This window comes from Salvelinus alpinus, chromosome 6, assembly GCF_045679555.1.
Source record: "Salvelinus alpinus chromosome 6, SLU_Salpinus.1, whole genome shotgun sequence".
Taxonomy (NCBI): Eukaryota; Metazoa; Chordata; class Actinopteri; order Salmoniformes; family Salmonidae; genus Salvelinus; species Salvelinus alpinus.
In genome coordinates this window covers 4,094,138-4,114,180 of record NC_092091.1, presented here as the reverse complement: position 1 = coordinate 4,114,180, position 20,043 = coordinate 4,094,138, and the positions used below count along the sequence as shown (strand labels likewise).

General features: G+C 44.8%; 2 protein-coding genes and 7 non-coding genes across 9 annotated transcripts in view; 8 read left to right on the top strand and 1 right to left on the bottom strand.

The window, feature by feature from the left end:
- Window positions 1–13,858, bottom strand: part of zwilch (zwilch kinetochore protein) — a 43,492-nt gene extending 29,634 nt beyond the window's left edge. The window contains exons 1-3 of the mRNA XM_071404455.1: window positions 13,470–13,858; window positions 10,790–10,919; window positions 10,507–10,622 (exon numbers count right to left, since the gene is read on the bottom strand). Coding sequence (XP_071260556.1) covers window positions 10,507–10,622; window positions 10,790–10,919; window positions 13,470–13,519 — 296 coding nt within the window. The 5' untranslated portion in view covers window positions 13,520–13,858. The remainder of the gene's footprint in view (window positions 1–10,506; window positions 10,623–10,789; window positions 10,920–13,469) is intronic.
- Window positions 13,859–13,960: 102 nt separating this feature from the next.
- On the top strand, window positions 13,961–19,895 carry rpl4 (ribosomal protein L4). Its single transcript, XM_071404458.1, has 10 exons — window positions 13,961–14,135; window positions 14,834–15,005; window positions 15,483–15,589; window positions 16,604–16,742; window positions 17,790–17,914; window positions 18,127–18,256; window positions 18,583–18,739; window positions 19,000–19,083; window positions 19,453–19,573; window positions 19,711–19,895. The coding sequence occupies exons 1-10, from the start codon at window positions 14,037–14,039 to the stop codon at window positions 19,834–19,836; spliced, it is 1,260 nt and encodes a 419-aa protein (XP_071260559.1). The 5' UTR covers window positions 13,961–14,036; the 3' UTR covers window positions 19,837–19,895.
- Window positions 14,592–14,690, top strand: LOC139579891 (small nucleolar RNA SNORD16). The gene has a single exon (XR_011675899.1). It is a non-coding gene; the product is annotated as a small nucleolar RNA SNORD16 (small nucleolar RNA).
- LOC139579887 (small nucleolar RNA SNORD18) lies at window positions 15,069–15,135 on the top strand. The gene has a single exon (XR_011675895.1). It is a non-coding gene; the product is annotated as a small nucleolar RNA SNORD18 (small nucleolar RNA).
- On the top strand, window positions 16,345–16,443 carry LOC139579893 (small nucleolar RNA SNORD16). The gene has a single exon (XR_011675901.1). It is a non-coding gene; the product is annotated as a small nucleolar RNA SNORD16 (small nucleolar RNA).
- On the top strand, window positions 17,372–17,472 carry LOC139579892 (small nucleolar RNA SNORD16). Its single transcript, XR_011675900.1, has one exon. It is a non-coding gene; the product is annotated as a small nucleolar RNA SNORD16 (small nucleolar RNA).
- LOC139579886 (small nucleolar RNA SNORD18) lies at window positions 17,967–18,036 on the top strand. The gene has a single exon (XR_011675894.1). It is a non-coding gene; the product is annotated as a small nucleolar RNA SNORD18 (small nucleolar RNA).
- LOC139579890 (small nucleolar RNA SNORD18) lies at window positions 18,827–18,894 on the top strand. The gene has a single exon (XR_011675898.1). It is a non-coding gene; the product is annotated as a small nucleolar RNA SNORD18 (small nucleolar RNA).
- LOC139579889 (small nucleolar RNA SNORD18) lies at window positions 19,170–19,237 on the top strand. Its single transcript, XR_011675897.1, has one exon. It is a non-coding gene; the product is annotated as a small nucleolar RNA SNORD18 (small nucleolar RNA).
- Window positions 19,896–20,043: the final 148 nt, after the last annotated feature.

Sequence of the window (20,043 nt, the reverse complement as noted above, 5' to 3'; positions counted from 1 at the left end):
AGATGGAGGAGGAGAACAACAACAACAAGATGGAGGAGGAGAACAACAACAACAAGATGGAGGAGGAGAACAACAACAACAAGATGGAGGAGGAGAACAACAACAACAAGATGGAGGAGGAGAACAACAACAGGATGGAGGAGGAGAGAGACAACAAGATGGAGGAGGAGAACAACAACAACAAGATGGAGGAGGAGGACAACAACAACAAGATGGAGGAGGAGAACAACAAGAACAACAACAACAAGATGGAGGAGGAGAACAACAACAACAAGATGGAGGAGGAGAACAACAACAACAAGATGGAGGAGGAGAACAACAACAACAAGATGGAGGAGGAGAACAACAACAACAAGATGGAGGAGGAGAACAACAACAACAAGATGGAGGAGGAGAACAACAACAACAAGATGGAGGAGGAGAACAACAACAACAAGATGGAGGAGGAGAACAACAACAACAAGATGGAGGAGGAGAACAACAACAACAAGATGGAGGAGGAGAACAACAACAACAAGATGGAGGAGGAGAACAACAACAACAAGATGGAGGAGGAGAACAACAACAACAAGATGGAGGAGGAGAACAACAACAACAAGATGGAGGAGGAGAACAACAACAACAAGATGGAGGAGGAGAACAACAACAACAAGATGGAGGAGGAGAACAACAACAACAAGATGGAGGAGGAGAACAACAACAACAAGATGGAGGAGGAGAACAACAACAACAAGATGGAGGAGGAGAACAACAACAACAAGATGGAGGAGGAGAACAACAACAAGATGGAGGAGGAGGAGAACAACAACAAGATGGAGGAGGAGAACAACAACAAGATGGAGGAGGAGGAGAACAACAACAAGATGGAGGAGGAGGAGAACAACAAGATGGAGGAGGAGGAGAACAACAACAAGATGGAGGAGGAGGAGAACAACAACAAGATGGAGGAGGAGGAGAACAACAAGATGGAGGAGGAGGAGAACAACAACAAGATGGAGGAGGAGGAGAACAACAACAAGATGGAGGAGGAGGAGAACAACAACAAGATGGAGGAGGAGGAGAACAACAACAAGATGGAGGAGGAGGAGAACAACAACAAGATGGAGGAGGAGGAGAACAACAACAAGATGGAGGAGGAGGAGAACAACAACAAGATGGAGGAGGAGGAGAACAACAACAAGATGGAGGAGGAGGAGAACAACAACAAGATGGAGGAGGAGGAGAACAACAACAAGATGGAGGAGGAGGAGAACAACAACAAGATGGAGGAGGAGGAGAACAACAACAAGATGGAGGAGGAGAACAACAACAAGATGGAGGAGGAGAACAACAACAACAAGATGGAGGAGGAGAACAACAACAACAAGATGGAGGAGGAGCAACAACAACAAGATGGAGGAGGAGAACAACAACAACAAGATGGAGGAGGAGAGCAGCAACAACAAGATGGAGGAGGAGAACAACAACAAGAGGGATGGAGGAGGAGAACAACAACAACAAGATGGAGGAGGACAACAACAAGATGGAGGAGGAGAACAACAACAAGAGGGAGGAGGAGAACAACAACAAGAGGGAGGAGGAGGAGAACAACAACAACAAGATGGAGGAGGAGGACAACAACAAGATGGAGGAGGAGGACAACAACAACAAGATGGAGGAGGAGAACAACAACAACAAGATGGAGGAGGAGAACAACAACAAGATGGAGGAGGAGAACAACAACAACAAGATGGAGGAGGAGAACAACAACAACAAGATGGAGGAGGAGAACAACAACAACAAGATGGAGGAGGAGAACAACAACAACAAGATGGAGGAGGAGAACAACAACAAGATGGAGGAGGAGGAGAACAACAACAAGATGGAGGAGGAGAACAACAACAACAAGATGGAGGAGGAGAACAACAACAACAAGATGGAGGAGGAGAACAACAACAACAAGATGGAGGAGGAGAACAACAACAACAAGATGGAGGAGGAGAACAACAACAACAAGATGGAGGAGGAGAACAACAACAACAAGATGGAGGAGGAGAACAACAACAAGATGGAGGAGGAGAACAACAACAAGATGGAGGAGGAGAACAACAACAAGATGGAGGAGGAGAACAACAACAAGATGGAGGAGGAGAACAACAACAAGATGGAGGAGGAGAACAACAACAAGATGGAGGAGGACAACAACAACAAGAGGGAGGAGGAGGAGAACAACAAGATGGAGGAGGAGAACAACAACAAGAGGGAGGAGGAGGAGAACAACAACAACAAGAGGAGGAGGACAACAACAAGATGGAGGAGGAGAACAACAACAAGATGGAGGAGGAGAACAACAACAAGAGGGAGGAGGAGAACAACAACAAGAGGGAGGAGGAGGAGAACAACAACAAGATGGAGGAGGAGGAGAACAACAACAAGATGGAGGAGGACAACAACAACAAGAGGGAGGAGGAGGAGAACAACAAGATGGAGGAGGAGAACAACAACAAGAGGGAGGAGGAGGAGAACAACAACAACAAGATGGAGGAGGAGGACAACAACAAGATGGAGGAGGAGAACAACAACAAGATGGAGGAGGAGAACAACAACAAGAGGGAGGAGGAGAACAACAACAAGAGGGAGGAGGAGGAGAACAACAACAACAAGATGGAGGAGGAGGACAACAACAACAAGATGGAGGAGGAGAACAACAACAACAAGATGGAGGAGGAGAACAACAACAAGATGGAGGAGGAGAACAACAACAAGATGGAGGAGGAGGAGAACAACAACAAGATGGAGGAGGAGGAGAACAACAACAAGAGGGAGGAGGAGGAGAACAACAACAAGATGGAGGAGGAGGAGAACAACAACAAGATGGAGGAGGAGGAGAACAACAACAAGATGGAGGAGGAGGAGAACAACAACAAGATGGAGGAGGAGAAAACAACAACAAGATGGAGGAGGAGAACAACAACAAGATGGAGGAGGAGGAGAACAACAACAAGATGGAGGAGGAGGAGAACAACAACAAGATGGAGGAGGAGGAGAACAACAACAAGATGGAGGAGGAGGAGAACAACAACAAGATGGAGGAGGAGAACAACAACAAGATGGAGGAGGAGAACAACAACAAGATGGAGGAGGAGAACAACAACAAGATGGAGGAGGAGAACAACAACAAGATGGAGGAGGAGAACAACAACAAGATGGAGGAGGAGAACAACAACAAGATGGAGGAGGAGAACAACAACAAGATGGAGGAGGAGAACAACAACAACAAGATGGAGGAGGAGAACAACAACAACAAGATGGAGGAGGAGAACAACAACAACAAGATGGAGGAGGAGAACAACAACAACAAGATGGAGGAGGAGAACAACAACAACAAGATGGAGGAGGAGAACAACAACAACAAGATGGAGGAGGAGAACAACAACAACAAGATGGAGGAGGAGGAGAACAACAAGATGGAGGAGGAGAACAACAACAAGATGGAGGAGGAGAACAACAACAACAAGATGGAGGAGGAGAACAACAACAACAAGATGGAGGAGGAGGAGAACAACAAGATGGAGGAGGAGAACAACAACAACAAGATGGAGGAGGAGAACAACAACAACAAGATGGAGGAGGAGAACAAATACAACAAGATGGAGGAGGAGGAGAACAACAAGATGGAGGAGGAGAACAACAACAACAAGATGGAGGAGGAGAACAACAACAAGATGGAGGAGGAGAACAACAACAAGATGGAGGAGGAGAACAACAACAACAAGATGGAGGAGGAGAACAACAACAACAAGATGGAGGAGGAGAACAACAACAACAAGATGGAGGAGGAGGAGAACAACAACAACAAGATGGAGGAGGAGGAGAACAACAACAACAAGATGGAGGAGGAGAACAACAACAAGATGGAGGAGGAGAACAACAACAAGATGGAGGAGGAGAACAACAACAACAAGATGGAGGAGGAGAACAACAACAACAAGATGGAGGAGGAGAACAACAACAACAAGATGGAGGAGGAGAACAACAACAACAAGATGGAGGAGGAGAACAACAACAACAAGATGGAGGAGGAGAACAACAACAACAAGATGGAGGAGGAGGAGAACAACAAGATGGAGGAGGAGAACAACAACAACAAGATGGAGGAGGAGAACAACAACAAGATGGAGGAGGAGAACAACAACAAGATGGAGGAGGAGGAGAACAACAAGATGGAGGAGGAGAACAACAACAAGATAGAGGAGGAGAACAACAACAACAAGATGGAGGAGGAGAACAACAACAACAAGATGGAGGAGGAGAACAACAACAAGATGGAGGAGGAGGAGAACAACAACAAGATGGAGGAGGAGAACAACAACAAGATGGAGGAGGAGAACAACAACAAGATGGAGGAGGAGAACAACAACAAGAGGGAGGAGGAGAACAACAACAAGATGGAGGAGGACAACAACAAGATGGAGGAGGAGAACAACAACAAGATGGAGGAGGAGGAGGAGACAACAACAAGATGGAGGAGGAGAACAACAACAAGATGGAGGAGGAGGAGGAGAACAACAACAAGATGGAGGAGGAGGAGAACAACAACAACAAGATGGAGGAGGAGAACAACAACAAGATGGAGGAGGAGAACAACAACAACAAGATGGAGGAGGAGAACAACAACAAGATGGAGGAGGAGGAGAACAACAAGATGGAGGAGGAGAACAACAACAAGATGGAGGAGGAGGAGAACAACAACAAGATGGAGGAGGAGAACAACAACAAGATGGAGGAGGAGGAGAACAACAACAAGATGGAGGAGGAGGAGAACAACAACAAGATGGAGGAGGAGAACAACAACAACAAGATGGAGGAGGAGAACAACAACAACAAGATGGAGGAGGAGGACAACAACAACAAGATGGAGGAGGAGGACAACAACAACAACAAGATGGAGGAGGAGAACAACAACAACAAGATGGAGGAGGAGGAGAACAACAAGATGGAGGAGGAGAACAACAACAACAAGATGGAGGAGGAGAACAACAACAAGATGGAGGAGGAGAACAACAACAACAAGATGGAGGAGGAGGAGAACAACAAGATGGAGGAGGAGAACAACAACAAGATAGAGGAGGAGAACAACAACAACAAGATGGAGGAGGAGAACAACAACAAGATGGAGGAGGAGGAGAACAACAACAAGATGGAGGAGGAGGAGAACAACAACAAGATGGAGGAGGAGGAGAACAACAACAAGATGGAGGAGGAGGAGGACAACAACAAGATGGAGGAGGACAACAACAAGATGGAGGAGGACAACAACAAGATGGAGGAGGAGAACAACAACAAGATGGAGGAGGAGAACAACAACAAGATGGAGGAGGAGGAGAACAACAACAAGATGGAGGAGGAGAACAACAACAAGATGGAGGAGGAGGAGAACAACAACAACAAGATGGAGGAGGAGAACAACAACAACAAGATGGAGGAGGAGAACAACAACAAGATGGAGGAGGAGAACAACAACAAGATGGAGGAGGAGAACAACAACAACAAGATGGAGGAGGAGGAGAACAACAACAACAAGATGGAGGAGGAGGACAACAACAACAAGATGGAGGAGGAGGAGAACAACAACAACAAGATGGAGGAGGACAACAACAAGATGGAGGAGGACATGGAAGATGGAGGAGGAGGAGGACAACAACAACAAGATGGAGGAGGAGGAGGAGGACAACAACAACAAGATGGAGGAGGAGAACAACAACAACAAGATGGAGGAGGAGAACAACAACAACAAGATGGAGGAGGAGAACAACAACAACAAGATGGAGGAGGAGAACAACAACAAGATGGAGGAGGAGAACAACAACAACAAGATGGAGGAGGAGAACAACAACAACAAGATGGAGGAGGAGAACAACAACAACAAGATGGAGGAGGAGAACAACAACAACAAGATGGAGGAGGAGAACAACAACAACAAGATGGAGGAGGAGAACAACAACAAGATGGAGGAGGAGAACAACAACAACAAGATGGAGGAGGAGAACAACAACAACAAGATGGAGGAGGAGAACAACAACAACAAGATGGAGGAGGAGAACAACAACAAGATGGAGGAGGAGAACAACAACAAGATGGAGGAGGAGAACAACAACAAGATGGAGGAGGAGAACAACAACAAGATGGAGGAGGAGAACAACAACAAGATGGAGGAGGAGAACAACAACAAGATGGAGGAGGAGAACAACAACAAGATGGAGGAGGAGAACAACAACAAGATGGAGGAGGAGGAGAACAACAACAAGATGGAGGAGGAGAACAACAACAAGATGGAGGAGGAGAACAACAACAAGATGGAGGAGGAGAACAACAACAAGATGGAGGAGGAGAACAACAACAACAAGATGGAGGAGGAGAACAACAACAAGATGGAGGAGGAGAACAACAACAACAAGATGGAGGAGGAGAACAACAACAAGATGGAGGAGGAGAACAACAACAAGATGGAGGAGGAGAACAACAACAAGATGGAGGAGGAGAACAACAACAAGATGGAGGAGGAGAACAACAACAAGATGGAGGAGGAGGACAACAACAACAAGATGGAGGAGGAGAACAACAACAACAAGATGGAGGAGGAGAACAACAACAAGATGGAGGAGGAGAACAACAACAAGATGGAGGAGGAGAACAACAACAAGATGGAGGAGGAGAACAACAACAAGATGGAGGAGGAGAACAACAACAAGATGGAGGAGGAGAACAACAACAAGATGGAGGAGGAGAACAACAACAAGATGGAGGAGGAGAACAACAACAAGATGGAGGAGGAGAACAACAACAAGATGGAGGAGGAGAACAACAACAAGATGGAGGAGGAGGAGAACAACAACAAGATGGAGGAGGAGGAGAACAACAACAAGATGGAGGAGGAGAACAACAACAAGATGGAGGAGGAGAACAACAACAAGATGGAGGAGGAGAACAACAACAAGATGGAGGAGGAGAACAACAACAAGATGGAGGAGGAGAACAAAAACAAGATGGAGGAGGAGGAACAACAACAAGATGGAGGAGGAGAACAACAACAAGATGGAGGAGGAGAACAACAACAACAAGATGGAGGAGGAGAACAACAACAAGATGGAGGAGGAGAACAACAACAAGATGGAGGAGGAGAACAACAACAAGATGGAGGAGGAGAACAACAACAACAAGATGGAGGAGGAGAACAACAACAACAAGATGGAGGAGGAGAACAACAACAAGATGGAGGAGGAGGAGAACAACAACAACAAGATGGAGGAGGAGGAGAACAACAACAACAAGATGGAGGAGGAGAACAACAACAAGAGGGAGGAGGAGGAGAACAACAACAACAAGATGGAGGAGGAGGACAACAACAAGATGGAGGAGGAGGACAACAACAAGATGGAGGAGGAGGACAACAACAACAAGATGGAGGAGGAGGACAACAACAACAAGATGGAGGAGGAGAACAACAACAAGATGGAGGAGGAGAACAACAACAAGATGGAGGAGGAGAACAACAACAAGATGGAGGAGGAGAACAACAACAAGATGGAGGAGGAGAACAACAAGATGGAGGAGGAGAACAACAACAAGATGGAGGAGGAGAACAACAACAAGATGGAGGAGAACAACAACAACAAGATGGAGGAGGAGAACAACAACAACAAGATGGAGGAGGAGAACAACAACAACAAGATGGAGGAGGAGAACAACAACAAGATGGAGGAGGAGAACAACAACAACAAGATGGAGGAGGAACAACAACAAGATGGAGGAGGAGAACAACAACAAGATGGAGGAGGAGGAGAACAACAACAACAAGATGGAGGAGGAGGAGAACAACAAGATGGAGGAGGAGAACAACAACAACAAGATGGAGGAGGAGAACAACAACAAGATGGAGGAGGAGAACAACAACAACAAGATGGAGGAGGAGAACAACAACAAGATGGAGGAGGAGAACAACAACAAGATGGAGGAGGAGAACAACAACAAGATGGAGGAGGAGAACAACAACAAGATGGAGGAGGAGAACAACAACAAGATGGAGGAGGAGAACAACAACAAGATGGAGGAGGAGAACAACAAGATGGAGGAGGAGAACAACAACAAGATGGAGGAGGAGAACAACAACAAGATGGAGGAGAACAACAACAACAAGATGGAGGAGGAGAACAACAACAACAAGATGGAGGAGGAGAACAACAACAACAAGATGGAGGAGGAGAACAACAACAACAAGATGGAGGAGGAGAACAACAACAAGATGGAGGAGGAGAACAACAACAACAAGATGGAGGAGGAGAACAACAACAAGATGGAGGAGGAGAACAACAACAAGATGGAGGAGGAGGAGAACAACAACAACAAGATGGAGGAGGAGGAGAACAACAAGATGGAGGAGGAGAACAACAACAACATGGAGGAGGAGAACAACAACAAGATGGAGGAGGAGAACAACAACAACAAGATGGAGGAGGAGAACAACAACAACAAGATGGAGGAGGAGAACAACAACAACAAGATGGAGGAGGAGAACAACAACAAGATGGAGGAGGAGAACAACAACAACAAGATGGAGGAGGAGAACAACAACAAGATGGAGGAGGAGAACAACAACAAGATGGAGGAGGAGGAGAACAACAACAACAAGATGGAGGAGGAGGAGAACAACAAGATGGAGGAGGAGAACAACAACAACAAGATGGAGGAGGAGAACAACAACAAGATGGAGGAGGAGAACAACAACAACAAGATGGAGGAGGAGAACAACAACAAGATGGAGGAGGAGAACAACAACAAGATGGAGGAGGAGAAAAACAACAACAAGATGGAGGAGGAGGAGAACAACAAGATGGAGGAGGAGAACAACAACAACAAGATGGAGGAGGAGAACAACAACAAGATGGAGGAGGAGAACAACAACAACAAGATGGAGGAGGAGAACAACAACAAGATGGAGGAGGAGAACAACAAGATGGAGGAGGAGAACAACAACAAGAGGGAGGAGGAGGAGAACAACAACAACAAGATGGAGGAGGACAACAACAACAACAAGATGGAGGAGGAGAACAACAACAAGATGGAGGAGGAGGAGAACAACAACAAGATGGAGGAGGAGGAGAACAACAACAAGATGGAGGAGGAGAACAACAACAAGATGGAGGAGGAGGAGAACAACAACAAGATGGAGGAGGAGGAGAACAACAACAAGATGGAGGAGGAGAACAACAACAAGATGGAGGAGGAGGAGAACAACAACAAGATGGAGGAGGAGAACAACAACAAGATGGAGGAGGAGGAGAACAACAACAAGATGGAGGAGGAGAACAACAACAAGATGGAGGAGGAGGAGAACAACAACAAGATGGAGGAGGAGAACAACAACAAGATGGAGGAGGAGGAGAACAACAACAAGATGGAGGAGGAGAACAACAACAAGATGGAGGAGGAGAACAACAACAACAAGATGGAGGAGGAGAACAACAACAACAAGATGGAGGAGGAGGACAACAACAACAACAAGATGGAGGAGGAGAACAACAACAAGATGGAGGAGGAGAACAACAACAAGATGGAGGAGGAGGAGAACAACAACAAGATGGAGGAGGAGGAGAACAACAACAAGATGGAGGAGGAGAACAACAACAAGATGGAGGAGGAGGACAACAACAAGATGGAGGAGGAGAACAACAACAACAAGATGGAGGAGGAGAACAACAACAAGATGGAGGAGGAGAACAACAACAAGATGGAGGAGGAGAACAACAACAAGATGGAGGAGGAGAACAACAACAACAAGATGGAGGAGGAGAACAACAACAACAAGATGGAGGAGGAGAACAACAACAACAAGATGGAGGAGGAGAACAACAACAAGATGGAGGAGGAGAACAACAACAAGATGGAGGAGGAGAACAACAACAAGATGGAGGAGGAGAACAACAACAAGATGGAGGAGGAGAACAACAACAAGATGGAGGAGGAGGAGAACAACAACAAGATGGAGGAGGAGAACAACAACAAGATGGAGGAGGAGAACAACAACAAGATGGAGGAGGAGAACAACAACAAGATGGAGGAGGAGAACAACAACAAGATGGAGGAGGAGAACAACAACAAGATGGAGGAGAACAACAACAACAAGATGGAGGAGGAGAACAACAACAACAAGATGGAGGAGGAGAACAACAACAAGATGGAGGAGGAGACCAACAACAAGATGGAGGAGGAGGAGAACAACAACAAGATGGAGGAGGAGACCAACAACAAGATGGAGGAGGAGGAGAACAACAACAAGATGGAGGAGGAGGAGAACAACAACAAGAGGGAGGAGGAGAACAACAACAAGATGGAGGAGGAGGAGAACAACAACAAGATGGAGGAGGAGAACAACAACAACAAGATGGAGGAGGAGAACAACAACAAGATGGAGGAGGACAACAACAAGATGGAGGAGGAGGAGAACAACAACAAGAGGGAGGAGGAGACCTTGCTTTCATGATGGTGAGAGGCTGTGGCCCCAACTCTATCTTGACTTGATGATCTGTCTCATCGTCGGAGTGCGTCTCATCCATTTTGTCATCTTCAGGGTCGATCTGTGGGGCCTTGTCACCCGACAACAACACAGTAAAATAGTGGCTCAATATTAGAACGATTGGGTGAATTGATTGTCTAATGGAAATACAGTACAGTAATACAAAACGAATAATGCAAAGATTCTCAATAAATAGGGTGGGTTGACTGGAAATGTCTTCAATAGAGCAGAACGTACCGTTTTCTCACAGACGAAGACTGGTCTGTCACCACTGTAGATGTAGTGGAGGTGTTTCTCTCCATTCACTCTCAGTATCTGGATGTCTTGCTCATATATACAGGAGTCTTTGCAGTCATCTTGAAGAGTCCTAAAATCATAAATGCATAAAAAAAATTGTTTTAAAAACATTTCTGATTAGCTGAACCAGTATCTGGGCAGAGGAGGAGATTATGAACATAACAAGTATCCTCTCTAGCCCAATTAGCTACCAGTTATTGTCCCATTACACAAAATATGTTAGTGACCAATACTCACAAAATATAGAAAGTTTCGCTGAGCAACTATCGTCATTTAGTGCCTTCACTCCCTGTTCATACTTCCAAAAAAAGGTATAAATAAAAATGTACAAGAAACCTCTGGAGGGCGCATGCACACTTGGTCCAAAACCATATAGATTATATCCAGACAAAACATTATTTATTGGTTACTTGTAGCTCCATTTTTATTTATAATATTTTTTGAAAGTTCATACCTGGCTTGACTAGCCTGGGTACCAGTCTATTTCGCTAACATTACACTCACCGTTCAGTTGCTGATTGGTAGTTGGAAACAACATTCAGATTATCCATGACAATGTTATGGAACATGGGGTGTGTGCAAGCGGTACCGGAGCGCCAAGTCTAGGACCAAAAGGCTCCTCAACAGCTTCTACCCCCAAGCCATTAGACTGCTGAACAATTCATTAAATCGCCACTGGACAATTTACATTGACCCCCCTTCTTTTGTACACTGCTGCTACTCGCTGTTTGTTTGTTACCTATGCATAGTCACTTCACCCCCACCTACATGTACAGATTACCTCAACTAGCCTGTACCACTGCACACTGACTCGGTACCGGTGCCCCCTGTATATAGCCTCCACATTGACTCTGTACCAGAACCCCCTGTATATAGCCTTCACATTGACTCTGTACCGGTACACCCTGTATATAGCCTCCGCACTGACTCTGTACCGGTACCCCCTGTATATAGCCATCACATTGACTCTGTACCGTAATACCCTGTATATAGCCTCCACATTGACTCTGTACCGTAACACCCTGTATATAGCCTCCACATTGACTCTGTTCCCGGTACCCCCTGTATATAGCCTCCACATTGACTCTGTACCGTAACACCCTGTATATAGCCTCCACATTGACTCTGTTCCCGGTACCCCCTGTATATAGCCTCCACATTGACTCTGTACCGGTGCCCCCTGTATATAGCCGTGTTATTCTTATTGTGTTACTTTTTATTATACTTTTTATTTTTAGTCTACTTGGTAAATATTTTCTTAACTCTTTCTTGAACTTAATTGTTCGGTTAAGGGCTTGTAAGGAAACATTTCATGGTAAAGTCTACACTTGTTGTATTCGGCGCATGTGACAAATAAAGTTAGATTTTATCTCACACACACTCCAAAAGGACTCATCAATCAAAGCCACACAAATCACATTTGTCCTAAAAACATATTCAAAGGCTTCAAATCTTGGCTGTAGTCCATCAGAAAGTAGGCTACATTATAGCATAACGCTAAAATGATGTTTCCTTTCAAATGAATTAACAAGGGTAGTTTTGAAGGGGGAGAGACAGCTATAGTATTAGTAGAGAAGTTCGTTTTGTAATTATTATCCCAGCATGGGGTAAATTCCAGAGGACGATTTGCACTTAAGTTATTTTTCTAAACTGCCCTCTGTAATTCTGTATATATATATATTTTTTTAAACATTAAATTGAGTGTGTGACGGAAGCCTTGTGGTTGTTATTCTAGTGGTGAAGATAATTTAACATCATGTTGTGACCATAGTTGCTACACTGATCATTCGTGCTTCGCTGCCAAATCAATAGGCGTCTCCATACGCCTAATATTTAACATTGAGGAAATGTGAGCATAATCATTATTTTAGCGATCCGTGTTAGAACGTCCCTCCTAATGAAAAGCACAACCCCATCCTGCCGGTATCAGCTGCTGGACACCACACTTGCACGTGATATGGGTTTATGGATGAGAATGTGAACTTGCCATTTCCAAAAATGAGCTCAGTGGGGAATGGGGATACTCTGCTTTGCGATCTGTTGCACCAGGATTTGTTTAAATATGCCTAGACATTATACTTTATTGCACATGTAATTAAACTGATATTTGGCTATGTTCAACTTCAATTCTTTGGCACAAAACGTGCATCAGACAAAAAAAAATGTTTTGTCTCTGGCTTGCATAGCACAGGTGGTGATCGCCTAAATTCACTGTAGGCTTGGCCTAATATGTAGACTAGCATACGAATGGTGGAGTAACAGCTGAGCCTGAATTCACTTCTAATTTACACATAAATCTCTGTCTTCACTGTTCCTTTCTTGCGCAATTCATGCATCTCGCTGGCCACTCTTTCTTCCATCCTCTGTATTCTTCTTATACACTGTTGCCACAAAGTGGGAAGCACAGAATCGTCTAGAATGTCATTGTTTGCTGTAGCGTTAAGATTTCCCCTTCATTGCAACTAAGGGGCCTAGATCATTTTTCCTCCTCCACCAAACTTTACAGTTTGCACTAATCAATAATTAGCTAACTCAGTTAGCTAGCTAACGTTAACTAAGTACAGAATAACAAACAGGAGACAAGTGTCTCCTAGCCACACATTTGAAAACGATAACTCACCGAAGCGTTTTCGAAAACTGTACAGCATCGGTGATGATCTTGGAGCCCATTTCATTGGGTAGCTAGTTACCAAAATAGTACGTTAGTTGGTGTTATGAAGTCAGAAATATACTAAATAAAAGTTCGAGCGGTAGCTACGACTGAATTTGACGTTCGCGCCAATACAGCCAGTGGACGCTTGACGTCATCAGTCGGCACTACGAACACAAACTATTTTTAATCTATATATATTTTTTACAAAGACGAGTAAGATAAAATACATATTTTCACACAACTGGCCCGTGTGGTAGTTACATTTAAGAAAAAATATATAATTCCAGGAAATAATTATCACGAAAGTAGTCCGGTCACCATACTAGTTTCCTCCGCCGTACTGCGCAGTAGGGACCTATGTAATCTCATTTATAAAAAATGTTTTCGTCGTTGTATAGTATTTCAAGTTCGATATTAAATGTTTATAAGTTGAAAGAGTACGTATATTGACTTAGAATCGAAAAACATGTCCCTGTGTAGTATTGAATTCATTGAAAGTTTCAGTTGTCGGAAGTGTGACGTGGTCGGAATCATATGTCCTGTGAGTTGCATTACCAACTTCCTTTTCTACTGTGGCCGCCATTGAGTAAGGAGCGTGGTTCGCGGCGAGCCGAGACTAAAAAGATAAAAATGGTGAGAATCCTAGCTTTTTGTATCAGCAAATACTATTTAACATTAGCAATCAATTGATATTGCAAAATCAAAGACTTCTCTTGCCAATATGTTTCTTAGGCAATACAATTTAACGTATTTTACGGCGAATCTAAAGGAAGTTTAAAAGAGGAGCCATTTTGTCTGCGATGTTCTAGCCAAGTCACACGTGTGCTTTCCTTTCAACCACAGGCCGTATAACCGGGTTTTCTAAAATATACGTGAAGTTCGTAAACCAGTACACATTTCTTCACGCAACTACTTTGAATATGTACTTAGTAAACTGTAGATCACTTACACATTTGCGTAAGTTAGCCAACTAGCTAGTCAGCTACAGATAATTAATCCAAAGATCACACATTTTCTGGTTAGCGTGGTACCTAGCTACTAGCACGGCGGCTAGCGGGACTGAGAGAATCGGGATTTTTTACATGTACTTGCTATGATGGTGTAATTTGCGTCCTACTTTGCGATCAGTCGACAAATGCCTATTGTCATATGCTGGCGCAAGTGAATGACGACAACTGAGTCTGAGCAAGATAACCATGAAACTACATGTAGTTAGCTAACGTTCATCATTTGATATGTAGCGTGTCGGTGGCTAGTTAGATACATGCTATCAGGTACATGGTAAGCATTTTGCCGAACATGCATTTAATTTTGACTGTTTTCGCCCACAGGCTTGTGCCCGGCCTTTAATCTCGATCTACTCCGAGAAAGGAGAAAGCTCAGGCAAAAATGTTGTCATGCCTGCGGTGTTCAAGGCTCCCATCCGCCCCGACATTGTCAACTTCGTGCACACCAACATGCGCAAGAACAGTCGTCAGCCCTATGCCGTCAGCGGACTTGCAGGTGAGTGATCTTTTGAACATTTATTCAATCAAATAAGCAATTTCTTTGGATACAGGTGAAAAGCTTTGGTGATGAGTTTTAACTTCGGTCCGTGTTTCTGAAACCTGATTATACTAGAAGTTCTGAAGGGCTTTCACCTGTACCACTGGGGGTGGGGGGGGGGGGGGTGTATTTCAGCACAACATGTAATCTGTTGGTTTCATGGTCTAAAGGGGGGGGGGGAAGGATTCCAGAAAGTTTCCATACTCTTAACTTAATTCTCATGTTCTGCATGAGGCAAATGGTCGTCACACCAGATACTGACTGGTTTTCATTATTTTGAATGCATAATGACCAACGGGTACAGAGCTGTATTCCCAGGCCTGTGAAATCCATAGATTAGGGCCTAATTAATTAATTTGTATTGATGGATGTCTTCCATGTGAAGATATACATTTACTGACAAAGTATACAGGTTCTAATGTTTTTGTGTTCCAGGTCACCAGACCAGTGCTGAGTCCTGGGGTACCGGCAGAGCTGTGGCCCGTATCCCCCGTGTGAGGGGAGGTGGTACCCACCGCTCCGGCCAGGGAGCCTTCGGCAATGTATCCTCTCAGACAGTTTAACATTGATCTTAAAGGAGAGGTTTACTTTGACAACCAAGGCTGTATTTTTGGAATCAAATGGCATGTTATAGAACTGTCCAGACACTTAAGATTTCAATTGTTTTTGACAAACTATCCCAAACCAACAATAGACTTCCTCATCCCCCTGCTGCATTGTGGGAGCTTGTTTAAAACTGAACATAAACTCTAAAATACAGCCTTTTACTAACTGAAACTATAAGTGATGCAAGTCTTAAAGTTTTGTACACGTGAAACTTAATTCTGAACTTTATCTGCAATGTTAAATTCAATTTGGTGACTCAAGTGGTTTCCACTATCCAACTTTTCTCTCTATTCTGCATGTAGAATGGAGGGAGAGGTGTCGCCCCAAAAAAGCAATACAAATTTCAAGATGACACAATTTCTTGTGTACAACCTTTAAAGACCTGTATCGTGACACTTTGCCGTTTCTAAAAGCATGTGTTCCATAACATGGTATTTACATCCAAAATACAGATTTGGTTTGGTATGTTTTCCTTTATTGTCCCCTTGTGAATCTCACCATGTATGTCTAATGGGCCATGTTTGTGTTCATTAGGGCTCATCTCAACAAAATGTTTTTGCAACCGACTTAAGTTTTATTGTACAAATACGGGTGGCACCTAATTGCTTGTGTTTTTATCCGTTTGTGTCGCCTAATGAACACAGCCCATGTAGGTGGTACATGCTGAGTTATAACCAGACATTCCGAGGCTTGCGGTGATGGTGTAATTTGCGTCCTACGCTGTGTTCAGTGACGTTATGCCTAATGTCATATGCTGGCACAAGTGGCTGACGAACCTTGAGTCTGAGCAAGATACTCGCGAACACATTTTTGGGCCTGTTTCCCGGACCTAAAAAACACAGTCATGGCGATACCATGGTTGCATGTGTCCAGTAATCAAGCTCTTTGAAGAAGCAATGTTTATTTATCCATTAGCTCGCTACACTTCCTTAACCCCCTTGTGACTGTAGATGTGTCGTGGAGGTCGCATGTTTGCCCCCACCAAGACCTGGCGCCGTTGGCACCGCAGGATCAACACCACCCAGAAGCGTTACGCCATCTGCTCCGCCCTGGCTGCCTCCGCCCTGCCCGCGCTCGTCATGTCCAAAGGTACGCCGCCTGCCATCCTTTTGATGCAGTACAGTTTTGTTTTTCATCCGTGTTATGGACCCTGATATATGGTTTTTCATTTAACCGTAAACATTTTTACATTTCTTGTTTTGAGAATCATTTTTTCCCCCGTTCGATCCACTTTGATTTATATAGCTGATACGTGTAGTCTGATAAAACGTTTTACCCGATCCAAACGTTGTATTCCTATTATCTCAGTGTAGTGAGAGAGACCTGATCACGCTGCTCTGTCATACCGGGCGGATATCCGCTCGAACATCAATAACTCAGATACACATTCAAACATGAAGTGACCCAGAGAATCATCGATATAACATTAATCAGATGCACAACAACTATATAACGTTCAACATGGGCGAACCGCACCTTATTGTTTTTAGCTGGATACGAGCTGCTATCCGGACTACAATGAGATGTGTAACGACGTAATATGACGATAAATAATGTAAACTTGGCATTTATCAACGAACAAAAAAATATTATTTTGAGTGGCATCCCACAGTACATATGGGAAATATAATATTACTTAGTATTTTGTACCTTTAACCCCCCCCCACACACACAGCTAAATAAAATCCTAATTAATCACAGGCCCTTTAAATAAGCCTTGCTATGATGGTGTAATTTGCGTCTGACTCTGTGTGCAGTGACGGTTTGCCGACTGTCTTATAGCTGCCACGGCGGGTTGACGAAATATTAATTCTGAGCAAGATGTCTTGGATGTGCCTGTACTAGAGAAGCTGTAGCCGATACTGGACTAGTAGTCACTAGTGTTGTACGGTATACCCCAACACGGCATAACTTTTCAATACTAAGCATGAACAACGGTTTCAGGTACTATAATTTGTTACTTTCGTTAGTTATGTCAAATGTCACTCGTCATATACGACTCGAGTTTGTCTGAGTCTTCTCGGGGGGGGGGGTGTATTTAGCTAGCACGATGTGTATACAATTCTGATCAAAGTAACGTGTAGAATTAGAACGTGAAGGAGCTATACAACAATCTGAAGAGTCTCTCTCCTTCAGGACACCGCATCGAGGAGATCCCAGAGGTTCCCCTGGTGGTAGAAGACAAAGTGGAGGGTTACAAAAAGACAAAGGAGGCCGTGCTGCTGTTGAAGAAACTCAAGGCCTGGAACGACATCAAGAAAGTTAGTAAAAAGACTTAATACCGTCTCTCTGGTCGTCGTTGTACTGTTTATGGTGCCGTGATGAGGTTCCACTTCAGGTCCGTGTTTCTGAATCCTGATTTTTGAATGGAAGTCCTGAGCGTGAAATATTGACATTATCAAGATGAAAGCACAGCTTTTGTCTCGTTCTGTTGACGTAAGATGCTAAATGTGTGTCCTCTGGGTGTGTGCAGGTGTACGCGTCACAGCGCATGCGAGCTGGTAAAGGTAAGATGAGGAATCGCAGACGTATCCAGCGCAAAGGACCCTGCATCATCTACAACCAGGATCAAGGTGTTACCAAGGCCTTCAGGAACATCCCTGGTATGTATGGCTGTGGGGGGGGCTAGAGGGGTCCCTGGTGGAGGTGGGGGTTAGAAGGGACCCTGGGGGGGTTGGGGTTAGAGGGGGAACCTGGTGGAGGGGACCCTGAGGGGGGGGGGGGGTCAATGGAAGTTCTGATTCCCATTCAGGTCCATTTGATTTTTGCATAGGATCAAAACCCAATACAAAACATCAATGGATACTAGTTCTCTAACATAATGTGGAGTTACTTTTCTTTCTGGTGTCATTTTCCTCTGTAGATTTGAGCATCCGTTAAATCATCCGCGTGTTTACTCGTTTTGTATTTGACGCTTCTTTTCACCCAGGTATCACCTTGCAGAACGTGAACAAGCTGAACCTGCTGAGGCTCGCCCCCGGCGGTCACGTCGGTCGGTTCTGTATATGGACCGAGTCCGCCTTCCGCAAGCTGGACCAGCTCTACGGAACCTGGCGCAAGTCTGCCTCTCTCAAGGTGGACTACAAGTGAGTTAAACGGGCGTTACGTAGCGTCCCGGCCGGTAAACGGTTGCAGTGAGCGGAGTTAGTAAGATATTTTGAGTTATTTAATTCCGACAGTGATGAGCTTCTACTTCGGTCCGTGTTTCTGAATCCTGATATTTACCAGAAGTTCTGAGTTTTGATGAGTGTCTCAAAAAAAAATGGTCTGTTGCTAAACCACATGCTGCTTCCCTAACAGAGGTACTGTTGACCTCTGACCTGTCTGTCCTGTCTCCCTCCTCTAGTCTGCCCATGCACAAGATGACCAACACAGATCTGAGCAGGATTCTGAAGAGTGAGGAGATCCAGAAAGCACTTCGTGCACCAAAGTAAGACCCCCCCCCCCCCCCTTCTTGCTTTATATTGTACAGAGCATTATGGGTACTGTAGTGCGTTATGCTCCACTGTGACATCGAAGCCATGATGAGGTTCCACTTCAGGTCCGTGTTTCTGAATCCTGATTTTATTTGGAGTCCTGAGCATGACAAGATAGCATCCCAAATGCCCCCCCCATTCCCAACATAGTGCACTACATTTTGATCACGGCCAAGTTGACTTTGGTCAAAAGTAGTGCACTATTTAGGGAATGTCGTGCCTCTTGGGATGCTACTATTCTCAACACATCGAACCACCAAATATCAACAGATTTTCCCTCCTACTGACCCCCCCCCCCCCTCGTTTCTCATGTCTCCTCACAGCAAGAAGATCAGACGCAGAGTCCTGAAGAAGAACCCTCTGAAGAACCTGAGAATAATGATGAAGCTGAACCCCTACGCCAAGACGGCCAGACGTCAAGCCATCCTGCTGCATGACCCGGCGGTGAGTAGACCCATGATGGCTGTTTGTTGCATATAAAGACCTGTATAATAGGGAAACTGGACCCAAGACTCGTATTGTAGTACTCTTGCCTACTCGTATCAGTACCGTCTGTCTAATATGAGTCTCCCTACACACAGATCAAGGCCAAGATGCTGAAGCCCAAGAAGAAGCCGGCCAAGAAGCCAGCCCCCACCAAGGCAACCCCCACCAAGGCTGCCCCCACCAAGGCAGCCCCCGCCAAGGCAACCCCCACCAAGGCATAAAGCAGCTCTTCTAACAGACTGTGGTGTTCAGATGGTTTCAAATAAAAATCTAAACAAATTCCTATTTGTCTATATTGTTTTTAATGCATTTAACCAGGAAAACAGCCTGTATGGTCTGGCAGGTAGGAGTTACTGTACCTGTATGGTCTGGCAGGTAGGAGTTACTGTACCTGTATGGTCTGGCGGGTAGGAGTTACTGTACCTGTA